Source organism: Physeter macrocephalus, chromosome 14, assembly GCF_002837175.3.
Source record: "Physeter macrocephalus isolate SW-GA chromosome 14, ASM283717v5, whole genome shotgun sequence".
Classification (NCBI taxonomy): Eukaryota; Metazoa; Chordata; class Mammalia; order Artiodactyla; family Physeteridae; genus Physeter; species Physeter macrocephalus.
The window spans coordinates 79,658,082-79,679,723 of NC_041227.1; the positions used below are offsets into that span (position 1 = coordinate 79,658,082).

The 21,642-nt window shown below is 68.2% G+C and overlaps 2 protein-coding genes across 5 annotated transcripts; one reads left to right on the forward strand and one right to left on the reverse strand.

Moving 5' to 3' along the window:
• Nucleotides 1-6: 6 nt before the first annotated feature.
• Nucleotides 7-6,283, forward strand: MAFK (MAF bZIP transcription factor K). Of its 3 annotated transcripts, none has more exons than XM_028499318.2 (3): nucleotides 7-516; nucleotides 2,808-2,887; nucleotides 3,682-6,283. In XM_028499318.2, exons 2-3 carry the CDS (start codon nucleotides 2,852-2,854, stop codon nucleotides 4,114-4,116), a joined length of 471 nt encoding a protein of 156 aa, XP_028355119.1. In that variant the 5' UTR covers nucleotides 7-516; nucleotides 2,808-2,851; the 3' UTR covers nucleotides 4,117-6,283. The 3 variants fall into 3 exon arrangements, with proteins under 3 accessions (XP_028355119.1, XP_028355118.1, XP_028355120.1); XM_028499317.2 differs by lacking the exon at nucleotides 7-516 and adding an exon at nucleotides 1,471-2,189; XM_028499319.2 differs by lacking the exon at nucleotides 7-516 and having other exon boundaries at nucleotides 2,233-2,887.
• Nucleotides 6,284-6,378: 95 nt separating this feature from the next.
• Nucleotides 6,379-16,850, reverse strand: TMEM184A (transmembrane protein 184A). Of its 2 annotated transcripts, XR_008619261.1 has the most exons (10): nucleotides 16,637-16,850; nucleotides 15,811-16,063; nucleotides 13,099-13,264; nucleotides 12,504-12,594; nucleotides 12,319-12,394; nucleotides 12,107-12,198; nucleotides 11,049-11,218; nucleotides 10,378-10,575; nucleotides 9,230-9,564; nucleotides 6,379-8,794 (listed from the first exon to the last, which is right to left on the reverse strand). XR_008619261.1 is itself a non-coding variant. In XM_007114840.4 (9 exons), exons 2-9 carry the CDS (start codon nucleotides 15,982-15,984, stop codon nucleotides 9,305-9,307), a joined length of 1,227 nt encoding a protein of 408 aa, XP_007114902.1. In that variant the 5' UTR covers nucleotides 15,985-16,063; nucleotides 16,637-16,850; the 3' UTR covers nucleotides 6,379-9,304. The 2 variants fall into 2 exon arrangements, 1 of the variants encoding a protein (XP_007114902.1); XM_007114840.4 differs by having other exon boundaries at nucleotides 6,379-9,564.
• Nucleotides 16,851-21,642: the final 4,792 nt, after the last annotated feature.

Consider the following 21,642-nt stretch of genomic DNA (forward strand, 5'->3'; position numbering starts at 1 on the left):
TGTTGGGCGAGAGGTGAGTAACCGTGCCGCTCCTGTCCCTGCACTGAGTCCGCCGAAGGGCCCTCTGGCCCTGGGCCTGCAGCCCTGACTTGGTGTGAGCCCCTCGGGCAGGCTCCGGCCCGGAGGAGCAGGTCCCTGAGGCGGGGGCAGAGCCCAGGCAGTGGGGGTCGCGATGCTGAGCAGGGTGCTGGGTGTCTGCTCCCGCCCCGGCCTTGCCACCTTTCCGCAGGGCCGGGTGCTGGTGCAGGCCCTGCAGCCCGGGGGGGTTGAGAGCGCGGCCCTCGGCCGGAGTGTCTCTCGCGGCGTCACCCACGTGGCCCAGCTGAGGACATTTGGCACTGGGGCCCTTGGTTCTGACCCCCTCATTTTTCAGAAGGGAAGATCGAGACCCACAGAGAGAAGGGGGTCTGCTTCATCACCCCCAGCTGGTGGCCAGCCCCTCGGCTCCATATTTACATGCATTCGCGCCATCTGCTTGGACACAGAAGGCCTGAGAACTGAGCAAAGCTCCCTGAGGTCAGACCCCGGCCGGGACCCCAGCCGGACCACTCGCTCCCGTCTCTGCCGGGGCTCCCCGCCCGTGGTCCTGGGCCCCAGTAGCCCAGGTGGTGGACGAGGTGGGCTCAGAGCCGGTGGATGTGGCCTGAGGGTCCGCCTGGGCGACCTTGACCTGGTGGACAAGGGCGCCTGACGCTCGTGGGAGCTGTGCAGAGGGCAGGGGGCCGAGGCCACGGGGTGCTGGGGCCCAGGCCTATGTACGTCCCGGGAATGGGTGACCCACCAGGCAGTGTCACGGTGGGCAGGTCCCCAGCGGAGGTGTCCCTGCCCTGAAGGTGCCTGGGTCCCGGCCAGGCCAGTAGGTTACTGAGGGTCCGCTCAGGGTCCGAGCGGAGGCCCCCCCTTTTCTTTTCCCACCGGGTGGGAGCTGGTCCGGGTGGGTGGGCGGGGCCTCAGTCTGTGGGAATGTGAGCCCAGCTCTGTAAACAGCTGGTGACTCACCGCCCAGCTATGCCCTGGCGTGCTGGGAGCGAGCTGGAATGATAGCGGCTCCTCCTCGCTGGAAGTGGAGAAGTTTCTCATGGCCTCCCAGCCGCCTGGCCCACCAGCCCTCCCGGTGGCTCCTCCAGCCCAGCGCCGACCCCTGCACTGGAGGGAGGGGCGGCCCGTGGGGCACCCTTGGTTCCCCGCAGATGCCAGGGGTCAAGCCACAGTCAGGAAGCAGCTCTTACTTCCCTACTAGGATTGGCCCAGGAGCGGCTGCGTGTCTGTCTCGAGCACACGTGTAGCTGCAGGGAGCACAGAGGGGCACGGCTGCCCCCGGAGGCCATACTGGCCCTGCTGCCGTCCTGCTGTCGCGCACCAGAGCCCGGGAGAGTGGCTCTGTTGCCGGGGGCAGCCAGGGGTCCACAGGCCTGGGTGCTGAGACCCTCTGGTGGTGAAGGGTGGCGGGCCGCGGAGGCAGGGTGGGTGGGTGGAGGGTCCAGGCAGTGCTACAGCGAGGGTCTCAGGGCTGCAGGGGAAGGCCGTCCACCCAGGTCTCCCTCACCTTGAGATGGAGGCTTTGCCGTGGCTCCATCTCTGGCCCCAAGACCCTCCTTGGGTGTTTCTCTGACGTTCTCTCTGCTCGGTTCACCTCGTCCGTCATTCGGAACTTGGGGGGCAGACCCCGACCCTGTAAGCTGGCGACACGGCGCACCAGCGAGTCGGGCCGGGTCCTCCCCACGCCTTCCCCAGCCGCAGGCACGAGGGGCCCGCTTGCTGCCCCACGACCTGCGCTGTCTGCTCGGCCTGCCCCAAGCCATTGTTGCTGTGGGCTTCTCTGTTTCCATGACGACCATGGGGGGTTGGCTACTTCCCAAGGTCGCCATGGCAACTATCAGAGGGGAATCATGCTTGGGATGCTTTGGCTGGCTTTTTCATGAATGATTAGAATGTGTGACACAATGCAGACACGAAAACGAGAAGGGCGGGGCGGGCGGCGGGGGCTGGCGGGCCGGCGCGGCAGAGACGGCTCCCGCCAGACGGTCAGTGAGCTCTGGAGGTGGAGGCTCCCACCTCCCCGGGTCGCAGGCTGGGTGGCAGGCTGGCTGGCGTACGGAGCCCCCGCCCACGCTCTGGGCCTCAGGTCATGGCTGTGGGGCAGCCTAGGTGAAGGTGGTGATGTCACAGCTGCAGTGCCCTTGGTGGAGGTAGGTCTGCTGGGGAGGGTGGGGCCTGGCCAGGGCGGGCACCGGGCTGCCCCCGCCTGTATTGGGGGTAAGCTCAGCAAGCCAGGGGCTCCCCCCCGGACCCCTCGGGGGGCCGGGGGGCCCAGAGTGATCGGGTCTTGCCAGGGCAGGGGCTGTCCCTGGGGCCAGTGGCGATTCTCGGGGGCTAGGTGTGGCCACTCGGGAGGGGGCTTTGCTGCTGTGCACTGGGACCCCTGAACGTGGCGTCCTGCCACAGGTGCAGACGTCTAGCTCAGGGCTGACGCTCGTGGCCCAGGCCCAGGGGGTGGGGGCAGCGTGGCACAGCCGTGTGGCCGCCAGGCCCCAGACACGGTGCATGCAGGCCACTCTGCGGGCCGCTGCTGGAGTTGGGGGTGTGGCCAGGTGTCCTCCCGGGCCCCCTGGGCAGCGGCTCAGGCCCACCAGGATGCCCCTGCTTTCAGGGTGCTGTGACTGGACAGCGCGGAGCGGGGAGCTGGGCCTCCTCGGGGCATCCCTGCGGGGGCCGTCCCTGCTTTGGGTCACCTGTGACCGACCGCAGCTTGCCCCGTGCCCGGCCAGGAACTCACCACCCTCGCTTCTGTGCTCTGTGATTTTCAGTTACCATTTCCACGCGGTTCTGTCCGGGTGACTGTACCCAGGTTATGACGACTAACCCCAGAGCGAACAAGGCGTTGAAGGTAAGGGGGTGGGATGCGCACGGGCCCCGAGGCCCCTCCCGGCCCCCGAAGCCCCCGTCCCAGGACCGCCCTAGAGCTGAGGAGGGAAGCCCGTCACCGGGGGTGGGGAGCGGCCGTGGGCTGGAGGAAGTACCTTCAGGAGAAGTGATGCCAGAGTCGGGGGCTGTGGCCGTGGGAGACGCCGGCTCTGGCGTCTGGGGGCGGAGGGGTGGGTGCCTACCGGCCAGGACGTGGGCAGGGTGGCGTCTGGTCCCGCAGAGCCCCTGGTGGGGTGCCCGTGAGCGGGTGCTGCAGCTCCGGGCCTGGCGCCGTGGGTCCGCGCCAGGTGCTGCCTCCCTGGGGCTGGCCGTTTCCCCGCTTAGGAGCAGAGCTGGGTCTGGCCGGAGTCGGCTCTCTGTGCATCTGTGGGCTGTGCGCTTCCAGGCGCCTCCTGGGGTCCCGCTGGGTCCACGTAGCCTTGTCCCACCGGCCCTGGCGGGACCTAACGGGCCTGCGGGGTGCCGAAGGAGGGGCTGCCGTCAGCCCCGCACCAGGCACTGGAGAGTCCCGCGGGCAGCACAGCCGGGCCGCGGCCTCGTGGGGTTTGGGCGAAGGCGGGCGACCAGCTCTCGGCCCCCCTCAGGGGACACCCTGCCCCGTACCGCATGCAGGATGCCGGGCGACCCGGCGGCGCCCGTCCCCGTTCCCGGGTGGAGGGCGGGCCGGCCTGGGGCGCAGAGGGGAAAGGAGCCGAGCCCTGGCGCTCGTGGCGTGTGTTCCAGTCCCCGCCCTGACCACACGCTGCGGCCCCACAGGTCAAGAAGGAGGCGGGCGAGAACGCCCCCGTGCTCAGCGACGATGAGCTGGTGTCCATGTCGGTGCGGGAGCTGAACCAGCACCTGCGCGGCCTCACCAAGGAGGAGGTGGTCCGCCTGAAGCAGCGGCGCCGCACGCTCAAGAACCGCGGCTACGCGGCCAGCTGCCGCATCAAGCGCGTGACGCAGAAGGAGGAGCTGGAGCGCCAGCGCGGGGAGCTGCAGCAGGAGGTGGAGAAGCTGGCCCGCGAGAACAGCAGCATGAGGCTCGAGCTGGACGCCCTGCGCTCCAAGTACGAGGCCCTGCAGGCCTTCGCGCGCACCGTGGCCCGCGGCCCCGTCACGCCCACCCGGGTGGCCGCCACCAGCGTCATCACCAGCGTCAAGTCCGCCGGCGTCTCCTCCACCTCCGTGCCCTTCTCGGCCGCCTCCTAGTGCCTGGCTGAGGGCCGGGGCCGCGGGCTGCTGGTCGGGGGTCCCGCGGGGAGCAGGCCGTTCACACCGGAGTCAAATCGCGGACCCGTGCCGGGCTCGGGCCGCGGCTGGCAAAGAGTAGGTTCCCGAGAGCCCGAGTGCCGCCTGCTCTGCACACGTGCGCGCCCGCGCGCCCCGCCTTCCCCTGGGCCCTGCCGCCTCGCTCCGGGCTGTTTCCAGGGCTCTGTCTTGCACTGGGGGAGTTGGGATGTGTGGAGGGCAGGTCCTTGGGAGGTTCCCGGCCCAGACGTCTTCCGCCCCTCCCACGAGCAGCGCGTCCGTCCCCTGCTCGGCCCCCCAGCCGGGGCAGGACCCCGTCACCGCCCTGACTGCCCCCGGGTGCCCCAGGAGGAACCGTGCCCCAAGGGGTCCGAACACCCCGGGATCCTGCTGCAGCCTCAGCCAGAGGCCTGTGCCCCGTGAGCGGGTGGAGGAAGGGCTGCACGTGCGTGAGAGCGTGTGCGAGCCTGTACACACCAGTGCTTGCAAGCATATGTGCACGTGTACCTGTCCTCCCGTCAGTGTGCCAGTAGTTCTGGGGGCCTTGGGGAGCGAGCGGCTTAATGGGGCTCGGGTGAGCCTTGGGCTTTCCCCCCTCTGTTGGGTGACCTCGGGCAGGTCCCCGTTGAGGAGAAGCAGCCGCCTGGCTGGGGAGGGGGAGGGGGGCCCTATGTTCCGTGTGGAACAGGTGTGAAGGTGGCGGCGGTGGCCTCAGGCGCGGGCCACGGAGCTGGGCAGTGGCGCCCGTGGTCCTGCCTGTGGGTCCTGCTGCCGGAGGAGCTGAGAGTAGGGAGAAGGTGGGGTTGGAGAAAGAGGCGTGTGGATGGTGGGGGGAGGTGATGGTGGGGGCGGCACTGGGCTGGAAAGGTGGCCAGGACCAGCTGCCGGGAGTGCTCGGACGGTCTGTCGGCAGAGGACGCGGGGACTCTGCAACCTTGGTGCTTAATCATCGCCTGGACCCTTCACCTGCTCTTCCTTTCTGGCACTCGGAGCCACTGATGACTGGGGGGCCTTTGCTGGGGTGTCCTTTCCCAGAGAGCCGCTGCGGGGCTTCCCGTGTGGCTAGGCAGGGGCCGCCCCTTCCTGCCCCACCTGGGAAGATGTCGGGGCCGAGGGGTGGGCGGCGAGCCCCGAGCGCCCCACAGGCCAGAAGCCCTGGGCTCCAGCTCGTGGTTTTCTCTTGGCTTGCCTCCCACCATTGAGTAAGCCCCCCAGCAAGCTGCAAAGCCCCCGCGCAGGGTGCCAGCCGTCCCGGGAGGAGTGGCGGAGGGGGGAGGGCCCCAAGGGCTACGGCCAGAAAGCGTCCCCCTGTCCTGGGAGAAGGTGCAGGGTCTGGGGCGTCTGGGTCCTGCCGGAGCCACGGCCGGTGTGTAAAGAAGCTGTTGATACCATAGCCATGGTAGGTAATCCACATTGGATATCAATAAGGACCATGGGGATATTTAAGAGAGAAAAGTATATATATATATAAAATTATATACACATTTTATCGTACAGATTTTCGTACTTTTTCTCCTATTTGATACTGTAAGCCTCTAGGGCAGAGCTGCCTGGGAATGGGACCGCCGCCCGCGCCTGGCTTCTCTGGTCGGCCGCCCGCCGCCCCGCGCCGCCCCGCGCTGCCCTTGGGCCGAGCCCGGCCCGGTGCCCCACGGGGCGGGCGGGCGGCCCGGGCTCTCCGAGCACCGGATCCCGCAGCCTCCGCTCCCCGGGACCAGGCCTGGGAGACCGGCGTGAGCCCTCCCCTCCTCAGAGCGCTGAAATTTCATTGTCACAGTTTTAATATATAGATGTTTTAATTTAAGAAAACAGGCACGGCCCCCTGGCTGGGGGGGCTGGTTTCCCGTCCCCCGTGCTTCCGGCTCGCTCGCCGTCCCGGGCGACAGGGCCCTGCCAAGGCCCCGCTCCTGTTTCCCGCACCTCTGGCCACTCAGCAGTTTCATTTCAATATTTATTTTTGTGCTGCTTTTATCATGATATAAATTATTGAAAAGAGACCCTATGTCGTGGCCCCTGTGGTGTGACGCGCGGCCCGCGCCCGCCCGTCCCCTCCCGGCCACACCTAATTTATTGCTGTACATCTCTGCCGTGACGCTTTTGTACCTTTCAATAAAGAGTTTTCTGGTTTCACGTTGTCCTGCTGCGCGGTTGGTGCTTTGGGCCAACCCACCCTCCTTCCCCGGCCCGGGGGGCTGTGGGCCGCTGCCTGCACTGCCCCCCGCACCCCAGCCCCCGTGGCTGTGGGCCCCCCCCCCCGGGGGCGGGGTCACCGTCGGATGCTGCTTGTGAGTGGGTCTCCAGGGCTGCGCGCAGAGGGCTCCCTTTCTGGGTGGTGGGTGGGGTTCCCGAGGCCCCTGCTGCCCTGATGAGGAGCCCCTGTCGGTGGGCGCGGCCCCCCTTCCCCGGGCAGCTCTCTTGGCTGGGGCTCTGCGGTGAGCTCGCAGAGGGTGGGAGAGGTGGGGTCTGCCTGGGGCTGGGGGGCAAAGCCAGTAAGCAGACTCCCCCGAAAGCCAGAGCCGGGGGCCCGGCCAACCTGGGCCTGCTGGCGGGGGAGCGGGCCCCCTGTCCTCGGGCTGCTGCCCCCTCCTTACCCCACTGACCTTGGAAGGTCAGGCGGGTCAGCACTTGGCCTTGGCCTCTGAAGGAGGGTCAGCCTTGCAAGGAGAACTGCTGCTCGCCGGGGTTTCTGAACGCTGGCAGGCCTCCCGCCCCACCTCTGCCGGGCTGACCAGGGTGGCACCTCGTAACCAAGGGACTGTGCTTCAGCGCCAGCCGCTGGGCTTGAGCCCCACCCCCAGCTTCCGCGTGGCCTCCGCTGGCTCCTTCCCCCCCAGTCCCCGAGCTCCCTTCTGTGGAATCCGGTCTGGGGACGGACGCGCTCGGCACGGTGTGCTCGCTGTCTGCCCCAAGCTGAGCAGACCCCCGCAGCAGCCCTGGGAGAGACCGCACCCCGGCCTGCTGCTCCCGGGAGCCCCCTGGGTGTGTCCCTGAGACCAGAGCTGGCAGCAGCCTCTGGGTGCAGGCTGGGGAGGCACAGACCCCGCCTGGCGCTGGGCTCCAGGGAGGTTGTTAAAGGGTTCCTGCCCCCAGGCCGCCCAGCCACTCTGGGGGCCGCCACCCTGCGGCGTGGGCCGCTGGGGCCCTTTCACAGGTGAGAACACCGAGGCCAGAGCATGTGGGTGAGACAACCGGCCTCCGTGGCCACCCCTGGCCCCCGCAGTGCGGCCTGGAATCGGAAGCCGGGTTTTCGTCGGAGACGGAGAGGTGGCCCGCGGTGCCCTCCTCGGCGCATCCACGCTTCCCTGTCAGCGGGGCCAGGCCCGTGAGGCCGGCAGCCCCTCTGACCTGCCCTGAGGTTCTGTCTCACCTGCAGGTGTGTCGTCCTCACCTCTTGACTTTGTTATGTCAGAAGAGCCTGGCCACGGGCAGAGGGGCCCGTGGGGCTGGGACCAGCGGGCAAGCAGCTCCGTGACCTCCGGCGAGTGGCTTAACTTCCCCGGGCCTCAGCCACCCGCCTGGGGCCGTCGTGAGGACTGCGTGTGTGGGACACTGCTGGCCCGGTCCTTGGCACACGGCGGGTGCTCCCAGAGCGCCAAGCCCGCCTCAGAGCACCCCAGGACCGCACGCTGTGTCGGGGTCTCTGGCCCACATGCCCTCTGGGTCCACAGCCTTGGGCAACTCCGGCCCCAAAGCAGGGCCCCTCCAGACGAGGGCCTCGGGGCAGCACTGCCTCCCCGGGCTCACCGCAGGGCCTCTGCCCTGCAGCCTCCAGAAAACCTCCCTCCTGGGCCAGCGGGTCTCTGGGGGCCCCGTGGCCGCTCGCAAACCAGCTGACAGACGTGGGGGCCCGAGCTGGGCCTGCCAGCAGCAGTGGGCGTGCTCAGGCAGATGGGGGGCCTCCCAGCTGGCGGCAGAGAGGAGGCTGGCCTATCTTATCAGGCAGCCGGGCTGGGCCCGGGAGAAGCCGCTGGCCTTGAGTCCCGTGCCCCAGGCCCAGGGAACAAGGGGACAGGGGTGACCCCACTCTGCCCTGGAAACCATAGGCTGGTTCCTGCCCCGCTGAGTCCGAGACCCTCAGCGCCTTTCCCTCTCTCCCTGGGTGACATGGGAGGCTGCAGCCGGGAGGCGTGGGAGGTCGTGGCTGGGTGGCGCCCGGGCCTTCCTGCCGCAGCGCTACCAGCTCCGCACGCCTGCCCGCGGGCGCACCACCCGGCACCTTTCCCCGGCTCCCGCCCCACCCTACCGAGCGCCCCAGACACACCGGACGGACCAAGGCTCACAACCCGCTGCCGTCCCCTCCCCATGCGGGGCCCCCCCCCGGCGACGTCCAGGGCCCACCCACACTCCCCCTGTCCTGTTCCGCCTCCTGGGTCCCAGGCTCCCGGGCACCAGCCCCCTCCTCGGGCGGGGCTGGCACGGGGCCTTGAACTGGGGAAGCCAAGGCTCCGGACCGCACAGCCGTGCGCACGGCGGGTCAGGCCATCTCGGCTCTAGTCCGAGCTCGTTGCATGCCTGCTCTGAGCTGCTACTGTGGCCCGCGGCCCCAGAGTGGACGGGGACCCTCCCCGCTGCACCCAGACTTCGCACGATGGGTCTCATCTGTCCACCTCACTGTGGTCCATTCGTTAGAGCACTGACCCTGCAGGAACACAAGCCACTAGAGTCACCAGAAATCCCAGGCTGTTTACGCATAAATAAGTGCTGTTCACCAAGAAGCCGGAGCCCTCCACCGGTGGCCCCAGCCCCTCCCAGACTCCCAGCAGCCACACCAGCCCTTCCTCCAGGGGCCACCCCGCCTCCTGCCCACAAGGCCCGCAGCTCCGGGCTGCCCAGCCCCGCCCGGGAGCTGTCCATCCAGGGAGGCCACCTGAGCCGACGGCCAGGTGAGCCCGGCAGGAACCCGGGCTTGTCAGGTAGGCTCAGGTGCCCTCTTCTGAGGCCAAGGGCCCAGCAGGTGATGGTGAGGCCCCGGGGCGCCTGGCAGGGCTACCGAGCGACCCGCTCCACCGGCCAGAGGTGGGACGGGCAGAGTGGGCTCCACGGGCCTGGCAGGAGGGGCCCACGAGAGCCTGACCTTTGGCAAGAGGGTCGCTGGGTGAGGGGCCCTGTCCTTCCCCGGCGGCCAGGCGGCCGCTGACCCCGGGGCCCCCTACAGCTCCTCCGTGGGGATCAGCGTCCTCTTCTCCGTGTTGCGGCTCTTTCTGCCCCTGCCGGAGCCACCGTCCGTGCCAGGGTGGGTGCTGGGCGAGGGGTCCCTGCCCGGGCCAGGTCCCGGGGCCTCGTGTGTGGCCTGCTGCGTGTACTGCTGGTAGGTGGGCGAGAAGTTGTGGATGGCGTCCTGCACGATGTCCTGCGGGCTCACGGTCTCCTTGAGGCCGCTGGAGATGCTCTGCATGGGCGCCGGGGGGGCTGGCGACAGGCAGCGGGTGGGCTGGCGCGCTCCCTGTGCCCCATCATCTCCCCCCGTGCACCCAGACCCCGGGCCCTGACCCTGCTCCCCACCAGCCTCGGGGCTGCCCGGGACCGGGGCTCCTGCATCTCCAGGCCCTGGCTTCGGCCAGCAGAGGGTGACTCCTAGGACCCCAGAATCCCAGCCCAACTTCTCCACCCCAGCCCAACACTGGGGCTGTCCCAGCCCAGACCCCCTGCCAGGGGTGGCAAAGGGAGACCGCCGTGAGCTGGCCCCCATCTTCTCTCCGCCCTGGTGTGAACCCTTCACACCCTCGGCCACTCCAGGCTGACCGGCCCAGGCTCAGGCCACCCCTACCCAAACGGGCCATTCTTTAGGGACACCAGCACCAACCAGCCCTTGGCCTCTCCGGTCAGGCTGGTCCAGGAACCTGGGTACGGTTGCTGGGGCCCCCGGGCTCAGGCGCTGCGCCAACCCCCTATCACCGAGGGACACTGGGGGGCCCAAACATCAGGTCCAGCCCATCTCACTCAGAGTTCAGCCCGCCTGCCCGCCGGCCTGCCTGGTCTCTTCCCCTGGACCACGTGCAGGTGAGGCACCTGTCTGGAGCTTGGGTCCTCCGTGGGGCCCTCTCCCTGCCCGTCAAGTTGACATTCCAGGGCCCGTGGGCAAGACGGGGGACAGAGACATGGTGCTGGGGGGCCCAGGGAGGGCGGGGCTGGTCAGGCCCACCTCAGGCGCACCCTGTGATGGTCCAGGTGCACCACAGCCACCTTCCCCACCCCCGCCCGGGGCTGGCGGGGCCCGAATACCTGGCAAGTGCTCTTTCTTCTCCGAGTACACCTGGCAGGTGAAGGCGTAGCGCAGGGCGACGGAGGCAAAGAGCATCTCGATGCAGATGATGAAGTTCTGGTAGCCGGCGGCCACCGTGCCGGCCCCCACCCTGCTCCCATCGATGACCTGGGCCTCAGGGATGACCCCACACCTCTCCAGGATGGCCAGCAGCACCCCTGGGGGATGGTGATGGCCACTCAGGTGCCTGCCCCAGACAGGAGGCTGGACTGAAGCCAACCCCAGCCAAGAGTCCCCCTGAGGCCGGCCTCATGGGCTTGGCGGGGGTCTGCAGGGTCTGAGGTCCAGAGGGGATGGGAGCCTCCAAAGCCAGGGCCTTGGCACAGGGGACATCCAAGAACTCCCCGAGCGCTTGTCCTGACCTCTCCCTGGCCCCACCCCTCACCGTCCCCTGAGAAGTGGGGGTCTGGCGGTGCCCAGAGCCTGGCCCAGGGCCTGCTGCGGGCATGGCTCCACCGCCCCCCGCATGGCCCCTCCCCCACACATCGGGCCAGACCTGCCGGGTGGGGAGCCCACCATCTCCCCCGTGCCAGGGGCTTGATGGTCTCCCGCTGAGAGGGCCGCTTGCTGACCCGGGTACAGCTGGGGCATCTCTCTGGGCTCCAGCCCCTGCCTCAGGAGCCCCACTCACCCTGCCAGAAAGAGAGGAAGATGACGGCCTTGATGGTGAGGAACTTGAGGACAGGATCAAAGGGCCGCAGGAGCTCCCTGGTGGCGAAGTAGAAAAGGAACAGGGCGTAGAGGGCCAGGCTCACGGAGGCGTTGTAGATGAGGGTGACGTAGAGGTAACCGCTGTGGATGCTGGGGGCCAGAGCCGGGTCCGGTGGTGAGGGTGGGCCCGCGCCCCCGTGCCCCCGTGCCCTCCTCACCCTGCCAGCTGTGCCATTGGCCTGGGCCCCCAGCCTGGGCCCTGGCAGTGGTTCAGACCCGGACCCTCCCTCCAGGGCCTGCAGATGGCACCCTAGGGGAACGGCAGAGGAGCTGGTTGCAGGGCGTCGTCTCTAGATCCTGCCCCTTTCCAGGCAGAAGCCCTGCTGCCTCTCCCCTCTCTACCCTCCCAGGCACGGGAACGACCCCCTACGTCGTGGACCCACAGTCGTGCGTGAGGGGTTCGTGCGCATGTCTACGGTGTGAGCATGTGCACGTGCTCATTGTGCGTCCCCATGTGAGAGCGCGTGTGTCTGCACATGCGCATGTGCGTGTGAGGATGAGTGCGCGGGTGCACACGGGAGCATGCGTGCGCCTGCGCACACGTCAGCCTGCGCGCGCACACGTCTGCCTGCGCGCGCACACGTCAGCCTGCGCGCGCACACGTCAGCCTGCGCGCGCACACGTCAGCCTGCGCGCGCATGCGCGTGAGGAGTTCGTGTGGACCCAGGGCAGGGGCACGGGCCATCGCAGAGCTTGGCTCTCTGGGCCCGAGGGCCCTTAAATCCACGCTCGCCCTCCAGTGGCCCTGCTGTGGGGTAGCGCTGGGGAAGGAGCCCATCGCTGCCTGGGCCGCGAAGCCCTGGAGTCCCCAGGGCACATGTGTGACAAGGGTGTGTTTGCCATGGCCTTGCCTCCCGCCCTTTCCCAGGAGGAGGAGGGGGAGGAGATTTGGCCCCTGCTGAGCCCTGCCTACCTCCCCTGTGGCCCCCAGGCCGGCCCGCCCACCCCCTCCCTGCCCGCACGCCAGCCTGGCCTCACTTGAAGTCCCCATCGTGGTATTTGCCGAACGCCTGCAGGACGATGGTGACCAAGGCCATGATGGGCTTCACAATGCAGAACTGCAACGTGGCCTGGGGGTGGGGGAGGAGAGTGAGGGGAAGGGGGAGGGGCCGAGGGACCCCCCCCCGCCGCCCCGTACGCTGGGCGCTGAGGGGCGGTCAGGGGGTGGCTGGGAAGGGCCGGGCACTCACCTGCTTGCAGAAGCGCAGAAACCCGATGGAGTAGGACATGCCCCGAAGGCAGCAGGTGCCATAGAAGCAGCTGGGCCTGGGGTGAGGGAGTCCCTGAGGTGTGTCTTGGAGGACACACCCCCAGACTGGCCTGGCTGCCCACCCTGGGCGTAGGGGTGCCCGGCGGGCTCTGGGGAGACGCTCACCGGATGGGTTTTCCCCGAATCTCAGCCATGATGGCACTCTCGCCCCCCAGGTACTGGAAACAGAGGCTCAGGAAGCTGTAAATGACAAAGGCTGCAGAGCAGGGGTGTCGGCAGTAAGCCTGGGCGGTCCACGAGGACACCCGGCCTGCATGAAGTCTCCCTGACCGTCAGAGCTCCTTGGCGCCCATTTCCCGGAAGACAGCTGGGGTTCAGCTCACGCAGCAGGACCCACTCCTCACGGGGGCTCCCGGCCGGATTCTGGGACCACATGCCATCCCTGGTGGGGGTGGGGCCTGCAGCAGTCACGGCAGCTCTGACGCCCCCCACCCCATCTAGGGCCCGTTCCCCCCGCCAGGCTCTGGGCAGGCCCAGCTGCAGTCTTGCCCCCAGCTTGGGAGCCTGGGAGTCTCGTATCGTTAGCACCACTAATCCCAACTGGCCTGCAGGGACCTGGCTAAGCCAGACTCAGGTCTGGAGGGTGGGGTGCCCTGGGGCAGGCGGGGGGAGTGCAGGCGCTTGGGAGCCCCTCACTCGGCTCTCCCTGCCAGCCCAGCTTGGGGCCGCTCTGGGCCCCCGGGGAGCTAGCTGTGCTCACCTTCGTAGCAATCCCGCACGGAGTCAAAGTAGACGTAGTGCTGGTGGCCCCCCAGGAGGAGGAGGCTGAGCCAGGAGTCGAAGGCGTAGATGGGGACGATGAAAAGCAGGCGGATGATGTAGCGCTGCTCGTTGGGGACGGTGTAGGAGCGCAGGTGCAGGTAGATCTGGGCGGGCGGAGCAAGGCAGGCCTGGGGGACATGGCCCACCCGCCACCCAAGCCGGAGGAAGCAGAGGGAACCTCCCTGGGCCCTGCCTTTAGCGGACAGTCTGCGCTGGGAACATGCATTCACTCGCGTGCCCCTTCATCCATTCAACGAGAATTTCCCCAGGGGCAAGGGGATGGGTGGCAGTCACGGCCCCCCCCGTGGGCACGACTGGTCTGGAGAGCAGTTTGGCATTTTGACACGGAGGCACTACAAGGGCTGATACTTTTTGACCCTTTCTAGGGATTTATCCCATGGAACAGATTTATTCAGAAACAAAAGTAGGATTTGGGTTCAAGGACGTTCGTCGTGGGGGCACACACGAGACTGAGCACGGCAGTGGGGCCCGTGACCGAGATGCAGCCGCGCAGAGGGCTACCCTACGGCCCCGAATCGCCAACGTGGGGAGACGCTCCGACAGAGCGCAACCGGTCACATCAGGATGACAAACCGGCCGGGACCCAGGTGTGTGAAAAAGCAGGATAAAAATGAAGGGAAAGACAGCCCTGGACAAAAAGGAAAGATGGGTGGTTCTCATGTTCGTCTGTATACCTTCCTAGATCGTCCCCATTTTCTACGGGGACAGAAAAAAACAGTGACGGTTTTTGGAAGGAAGAGGGCCCGGGGAGCCAGGCAAACAGGTAGCTGGCTGTAGTCCCAAGCAACTCTGGGAGGCTTCCCGGAAGAGGTGCCATGAGAGGAGGTGGAGAGAGGGCAGGCAGAGGGCAGGCTGTGTGCAGAGACCCAGCTTCTTAGGGCCCAGCACGGGGAGTGGCGGGTGCAGCCTGGCGTCAGAGTCAGGCTCCTTATCAGCCACTCCCTCCCCAGCTGGTGTGGCAGGAGGGCACGGCCTGACCAGCTATCAGGAGATGGGCTTCTGCTCCTGGGCTGGCACTGCCTGGCTGGGGGCCTTGGCAAGCCGCTGTTCTCTCTGTCCTTGGTTCCCCGTCTTTAAAGTGAGGGTCCAGTTTCTCTGTCCCATTGGGCTCTGAATGGGTGGGGAGGGTGGGACTCCTCCGTGGGAGTGCGGGTGGGGGCGGGGAGGAGGGTGCGGCCTGGGAAGTGCCACCCACGGGGTCTCCAACAGCCCTGTCCAGGCCGTGGGGCCCCAGGACGCTGGGCTCCAAACACACGTGCCCAGCTGGCACCCAGAATTACAAAAGGTCAGGGCAGGAGACAGAGGACAAATCCTACGCCCAGACTGTGGCTGGAACTGGCCTGGAACCAGGGTGTTGGGTGCCCGTCCCCCTTGCTGCTCCTTGTCCCACAAATCACAGCCAACACCAGACCTAAAGCCATCTGCCACCAGGGAGGAAGGCGTGGCTTCCCTGCAGATGCAAATGCACCACTCCCTTGTCTGGTCTACCTGTCCAGATGCTCCAGGGCAGCTTGGTAAGACTCAGGGCAAATGCTGCCTCCTCCAGGAAGGCCTCCCGGATGGCCCCAACAGGAAGGGACCTCCTCTTCCTGCCGCTCTCAGCTGCACCTGGCCCACTAATACATTTGCCGTGTCCCCCTTATATTCTGGTTATTTGAGGCCACACCTGGACATACGCCACACAGCAGGCAGCTCTCACTGAGAGGGTACCGCCCTGCCTCGGAGGCCTCTGGTCACCTGCTTCCCTGCCAGCCAGTCTCCTGACCGCCCCCTGCCCCTGGCTCACCCCTCCAACCCAGTCCCTACGACAATGCCAGCCAAGTCATGCCAGCAGCTCTGCTCTCAGCTCCCCCCAGCGACAGCCTCCCCTGGCTCCCCAGCACCCCCGGGCTGAAGGCCAAACTCCCACATGATGTCGGAGGCCCCTCCTACGGGTCCCGGGTGCCTCCAGCCCCAGCAGCCCTCTCCCTCCCAGCCCTGCTCGTGTCTCTCTGGCGCAGTCCTGGGCTCACGAGACCCTCCGCCGCCTGAGAGGCTCGGGACCCCACTGCCCAGCCCCGAGCTCGGGCACTACCTCCCGTCACCCGCTCCCTGGCTCTTGCTGCCAGGCCTGGCGCCGCTGCACGGGGGCGCTGCCTGTCTCCCCAGCTCTGGGCCCCTCCAGCCAAGCTCTGATTCTTCTTCCGCTGCCGGAGCCTGGTCTCACCCCTTACGGAGCCACGTCCCAGCCTCACCAGCCTTCCCGGGGATGCTGCGCCTCTGGAGGGGAAGGCCCTTCCTGCCCGCGGCTACGTGAGTCTGGGAAAGACCCCGGCCTCTCCCAGGTTCAGTCTTCTCATCCGTGAAAGGGGACCGTCCTGCCGAGCTCAGTGAACGGGCTGAGGGGCCGACGAAACGTCCCGGGGGAAGCCCACCTTCGGGCCCAGATCTCTCCCTCCCCTGCCCCGTCCCCTGGCCCGATGCTGCCTCCGCGAGCCCCTGGGCGCTGCTCCTCTGGCCCGAAGGCCTCCAAGGTCTGCACCCGGGCCATGGCTCGTGGACCCACAGCCCCAGTAGGACTGGCCAGGGCCCGGCTGGGCTGTGGCTCGCGGAGAGTGGGCCCCGCGGGAGCGCGCGGGGGAGGGCTCACCTGGTGGCCAGCGAGCAGCAGCGCGGTCCACGCGAAGACGCCCGAGATGCCGCGGGCCAGCGCCGCGGTGAGGAAGAGCTGCGAGGGGCCCTGGGAGCTGTTCCCCACACGGTCCACCTGCAGCCCGGTTGCCCACGCCAGGGGGGCTCCCGGGAGCCCTGAGGCATTAGTCATCTGCAGAGGCGAGGGAGGGCGCAGACGGGGGAGGAGCGAGGGCAAAGGTGCGCCCAGATGCTGGAAGCAGCCCCAGTGCCTGTGGGGGAGAGAGTGGGGCAGGGACGGGGAGGCTGTGCTGAGGGGGCACGCTGGGCTTCGGCCACCGTCCCTCCCGTGGCAGCTCCAGTCCGATCCTCCTGCCCTCTTGCCTGGGCTCTGGGCAGCCCTCTGTGTGCAGGGACCAGGTCCAAGGCCCGGGCCTGGGCGCCCTCTTCCCTGGGGTCAGCCACCTGGGTGCAGACACCAGCTGCCTGACTGTGTCCTGGGGCGATCGGTCCCCACCTCTGGTGTCCCGGGCTTGCGGGGAGCCTGCTTTTCAGGGGCCAAAGACATCTGAGAAAGTCGGGGAGCCCCTGGTGCCCTGCCTACCAGGGGTGGAGTCCAGGAAGCAGGCCAGACTGGCACAGCCTGCAGCAGCAGACGGGGTGGAGAGGCGCCCTGCACCCACCGGGCCTGCCTGGCCGTCTGGCGCCCAGCTTGGCCAGGGCCTCTGGCCACCCCAGCCCGCTTGCTAGCCCTGGGTGCTCTGTTCTTCAGCTGCTCGTAACCCGCTGGGGTGCCGGGCGCCTCCCCCCTCCGTCCAGACCTGGTCACAGGGTCCGGCACCTACCTCTCAGGCAGGAAGCTCCTGGGCCAGTCCTGGGAGGCCCAGCCTCCAGGAAAGCCTGGCTGGTCATTTGTGTGGCCACATGGCCCCCACGGGCGGCCCCAGCGGGGGTGGGACCAGGCTACCTTCTGGAGGCTGGACCGGGCCTGGGGACAGGTGGCCAGCAGGCCAGCACTCAACTCCCGGGTGGCCCACCGGAGCGTCCGGCTGCAGGGAGGCGCCCAGGCGGAGGGGAGGAGCGGAGGGCTGGTCCCTCCCCCTTTGACACCCTATCCCTCCCCCGGCTGTTTGCTGGAGGCAGCTGGCTCCCAGGGACCTGCCTGCCGCCAGGTGCCCTCACCTGCCTGTGCCAGAAGGCCAGGCAGCTGCTGCCCGGGCCTGAGATGGGGGAGGGGTCTGCGGTGGGCCAGGGTGGGCTGTGTGCGTCATGGGTACGGGCTTCCAGTGGGGTGATGAAAGTTCCGGAAGGAGATAGAGGCGGCAGTTGCACGACATTGAGGGTGCATTAAATGCCACTTCAAAATGGGTAAATTTATTATGAGAATTTCACCTTGGTTAAAACGGCCCCCGGTCCCAAGAGGTGCATTGGAAACATTTCGTTTTTTTCTGCCAGGGGCTGGGGGGAGGGGAGGAGGGGGTGTGGGTGAGTCACAGCCAGGCCACTGGGCCTGACCTGTGGTCAGCCCTGGGCCAGTGGGAAGGGCTCACCCCCTGGGCTCCTGGCGGCGCCAGCAGGGTGGGGGGCCTCAGCCGTCTGCCACCCTGGGTGCGGGGACTGTGCCCTCGTGGTCCCGTCCTTGGTGCTGCCCGACCCTCCCCGCGGCCCTGGATCGTGGGCTCAAGGGGTGGGAGTCGGGGGCTCCCACGTGTCCAGGGTCCAGGAGGGTCCGGGGGGAGGCTGCCAGCCCCTCGGCCGCACGGTGCCGTTCCCCCACCCCTCCGCCCACACCGCCCCCGTGGGGAGTCCCCCAGACACGCCCTGAGGCCTCAGGGAGAGCCCCCCGGACCTGGCCCGACTCCCCTCCCGACCTCCTCCGGTGCCGCCTCTCCTCCTGCCGTCTCGGATGTCATCTCTCCTCTTTCTCTTCACCTCTTTAACTTCCGCAGGCGCGTCGGGAACCCCGCGCCTTGCCCAGCCCGTGGCTGGGGCACCGGTGTCCCGCGTGGGCTCCCGCTCGGCCCAGCAGGGGTGGCCGGTGTGGTCTGGCCCTTTCCAGCCGACATGAGTTCCTGCGAGCCACGCGCCCGCCCCGAGCCCCGCCTGCCCACGGCGCCCGGACCTGCGGCGCGGTCCGCTCGGCTGCATTTTATAAACCTGGGGCTCCCCTTCCTTCTCTGGCTTCCCGACCAGGTCGCTCCAGAGGCGGCCCCGGCACGCAGCCCTTCGCCTGACCCTGCTCTGCGGCCACCTGGGCTCGCCCCTTCACCTCGCCGGGCCTCTGCTTCCTCGTCAGCAAAGGTGCGTTTAGGGTCCGCCAGCCCCTGCCTGGGGTACGGCACGCAGGTCCCCGCAATCCCTGGGGAGCTGGGACAGCACCCCCTTGTCTTCGCCCAGCCCTAGACCCCAGTGCCCGAGGGTCGGCAGGGGCCCGGGGCGGGTAGGGTGCGCTTCGCCGGCTTAGAGGGCGCGACTGACACGGGGACCGGGTCTGGGGGAGCGAGGGCCTCAGCACCCCGGTCCTTGGGGGGCCGCGGAGAGGCTGACCCTGCGGCCACCCACGGGGCTCTCTGGCCGCACGAGGCGCCACCCCTGGCGGCTGCTCTCAGGGCCGGCACCCACCCGGGAGAGGCGGCCTGGCCGGCCGGGCCTGACCTCCCTGCCCGGGGCTGGACGCCGACCAAGCCTCTCGCAGGACAGACCTGCCCACCCAGGCGCGGGCGGCCGGCGCCTCTGGCCGCTGTTTACCGTGACCAGGTGACTGGGCCCCGGGCAGCTCTCGGCTCAGCGGTGGGGTGGCCGAGGAGCCTCGGGCCACTCACAGACCTCAGCGCCCCCCTCCCGACACCTGCCCTTCACCCCAGGGACCTGATGGCCTCAGCGTGGCACCGAACCTCCTTCCAGGCTCCCCTGCTGGGCCAGCCCCCCTCTGGGCCGGCCCGCCATTTCCGGTGGCACACGGCTCTCTCCCATGGGGTCAGGCTCTGCCCTCCCGCCTTCCCTGATCCAGGCCCTTCCAGCTCTGAGCTGCCCGCTCTGGGCTGGCAGAGACGGGGCTGGAGGACAGGGTGGTGGGAGGCGTCCTGACACGCCCCCTTCCCCAGGCCGGCCCACCAGCGAGCGGCGATGGGCTTTGGCCCTGGGCTTTGGTGGCGGCCCGCACAGCGGCCACCACAGCCTGGGCCGGGGTGACTGCAGAGGCCCGCAGCACGCCCCTGCAGCCCGTGGGTGACGAGTCCCGGCCGGGCCACCCGCCAGCCTGGGGACCCCGGAGCCACTCCTCCCCTGCCTCTGGGTCTCGTGGGCCGCGGGGCTGAGGGTTCTTCCAGCTCTAGTTTGCGGGCAATTTGGGAAGCTGTGCCTCCCCGTGTCCAAGGTGCTGGCCCCACTGGGCAGGGCGCTGGGCCCCAAAGCCGCGCAGGAGCAGGGCCTGGGGTCCAACATGAGGGCTGGGACCCTGGCCTGGCCTCTCACCGTGTCTGAGACTTAGGGCCAACCGTGGGCCTCTCTGAGCGTCAGTTTCGGCGGGTGACGGCCGGCCGTGTGCAGCAGGTCAGTCCTGGTAAGAGCGGGGACGCGGGGGGCTTTGCCCACTCCTCCCCCAGGCTGCTGGCGCTGGGGGCTGGGCGCGGGGTCCCGCCAGCCTCGGGCACATGGGTGGTCTTCCTCTACTTCTGGTCTGCCGGGCCAACCAGCCCTTTCCTGCAGCCCAGCGGGACCCACACGGGACCTCGGAGGCTTTCTCTCTTCATCCCGTAGGCCTCCCGTCCTCTGTCCCGCGTGTGCCAGGCCGAGCCCCTCCCCGGGCCTGTTGCCTCGGTCCCCAGGGAGAGCCTGCGACTGCCCAGGGCCTGTCCGTACCCGCCCGCTGCCGCGGCCCTGGGGGGCACCCTTCCGTGAGGACCTGGGGCAGGGGTGCCGACCTGGGCCTGGCCCGGCTGGGCTGGCCTGAGACACTTTTTGGGCACCCACCTGGGGCCTGGCAGGGGGCACGGTCTCTGGGGTAGAGATGGGGTGGGGACGGAGCAGCTGTGAGTCTCAGAATTTCAGGGTGTGGGCGCTTCTCTCCAGGGGTGCGCGGGGCCCCGGCCTGGACACCACACCTCTCTGGTGGGTGCGTGTGCGCACACACACACGTGTACACGCAGGCACACACGTGTACACGCAGGCACACACGTGTACACGCAGGCACACACGTGTACACGCAGGTGCGCAGGCACACACATGTACACGCAGGCACACACGTGTACACGCAGGCACACACGTGTACACGCAGGCACACACGTGTACACGCAGGCACACACGTGTACACGCAGGCACACACGTGTACACGCAGGCACACACGTGTACACGCAGGCACACACGTGTACACGCAGGCACACACGTGTACACGCAGGCACACACGTGTACACGCAGGTGCGCAGGCACACACGTGTACACGCAGGCACACACGCACAGCTCACCTCCCTGGTGGCTCCCTCGGCCATCTGGCCGGGCCCCTGGGGCAGGTCTGTCGCAGGTCTCCAGGCCTGAGGGGGCGACCAGGGTTGTCCGACCCCGCCGCCGGGCCTCCAGGTCTCTGCCGTCCCTCCTCACGGCAGCCTGGGTCAGTCTGATACGATTGCTCCTGGCAAAGCGCTGGCCTTGCCCCAGACCCAGAAAACCCCTTCCTGCCGCCTGCCGCAGCCGCCCTGCCAGGCCGGTCCTCCCTGCCCAGGTCGCCCAGCCACGCCCTCCGCCATGCCCTGCCCAGATTTGGGACCAGCCGTCCCTCCCACCCACCGTCCAGCTGGCTGTCGAGTCTCCGACATCCAGGCGTGGATCTTGTCTGGACCACTGACCAGGTGTGGCTCTGGGGGCTTCATCTCCCTGGCCCATCTGTGTAGGTTGGGGGGGGTTGTCCCACGCCCACTTCCGAGGTGCAACGAGGCTTAAACAGGGTGACACAGCATCTGCCGCGCACGGAGCTGGGATGTCCGCCCGCCTCCCCGCCCCGTTCACGCTGCTCCGTTTTCCTTTCTCTGGTCCCTTCGACCCTTGATGCCCTACATCGGGGACCGCCCTCCTGCCTGCTCGCTCCCCCACCTCCCCCGTGCTCCGGCGGCCCCCCCCCACCCCCGTCTCCCCCCAGTTCCGGAATTTAAGAGGTCCCACACAAGAGCCGGGCTGCTTAGAAAACCCCTTCCTGCCGCCTGCCGCAGCCGCCCTGCCAGGCCGGTCCTCCCTGCCCAGGTCGCCCAGCCACGCCCTCCGCCATGCCCTGCCCAGATTTGGGACCAGCCGTCCCTCCCACCCACCGTCCAGCTGGCTGTCGAGTCTCCGACATCCAGGCGTGGATCTTGTCTGGACCACTGACCAGGTGTGGCTCTGGGGGCTTCATCTCCCTGGCCCATCTGTGTAGGTTGGGGGGGGTTGTCCCACGCCCACTTCCGAGGTGCAACGAGGCTTAAACAGGGTGACACAGCATCTGCCGCGCACGGAGCTGGGATGTCCGCCCGCCTCCCCGCCCCGTTCACGCTGCTCCGTTTTCCTTTCTCTGGTCCCTTCGACCCTTGATGCCCTACATCGGGGACCGCCCTCCTGCCTGCTCGCTCCCCCACCTCCCCCGTGCTCCGGCGGCCCCCCCCCACCCCCGTCTCCCCACAGTCCTGGAATTTAAGAGTCCCCACACAAGAGCGGGGCTGCTTCCGGCTGTGATTACTGAATTCGTTCTGATTCATCCAGCCGTCACTCGCCAGCTACTGGGCACCCGCTCCTGACGTCTGATTTCACTCCAAGGCGCTAAACAAAGCAGCCTACGCCAGTTTATCCAGCTGCGCCTCGCGGTCACTGCTTTATTCCGTGGGTTATT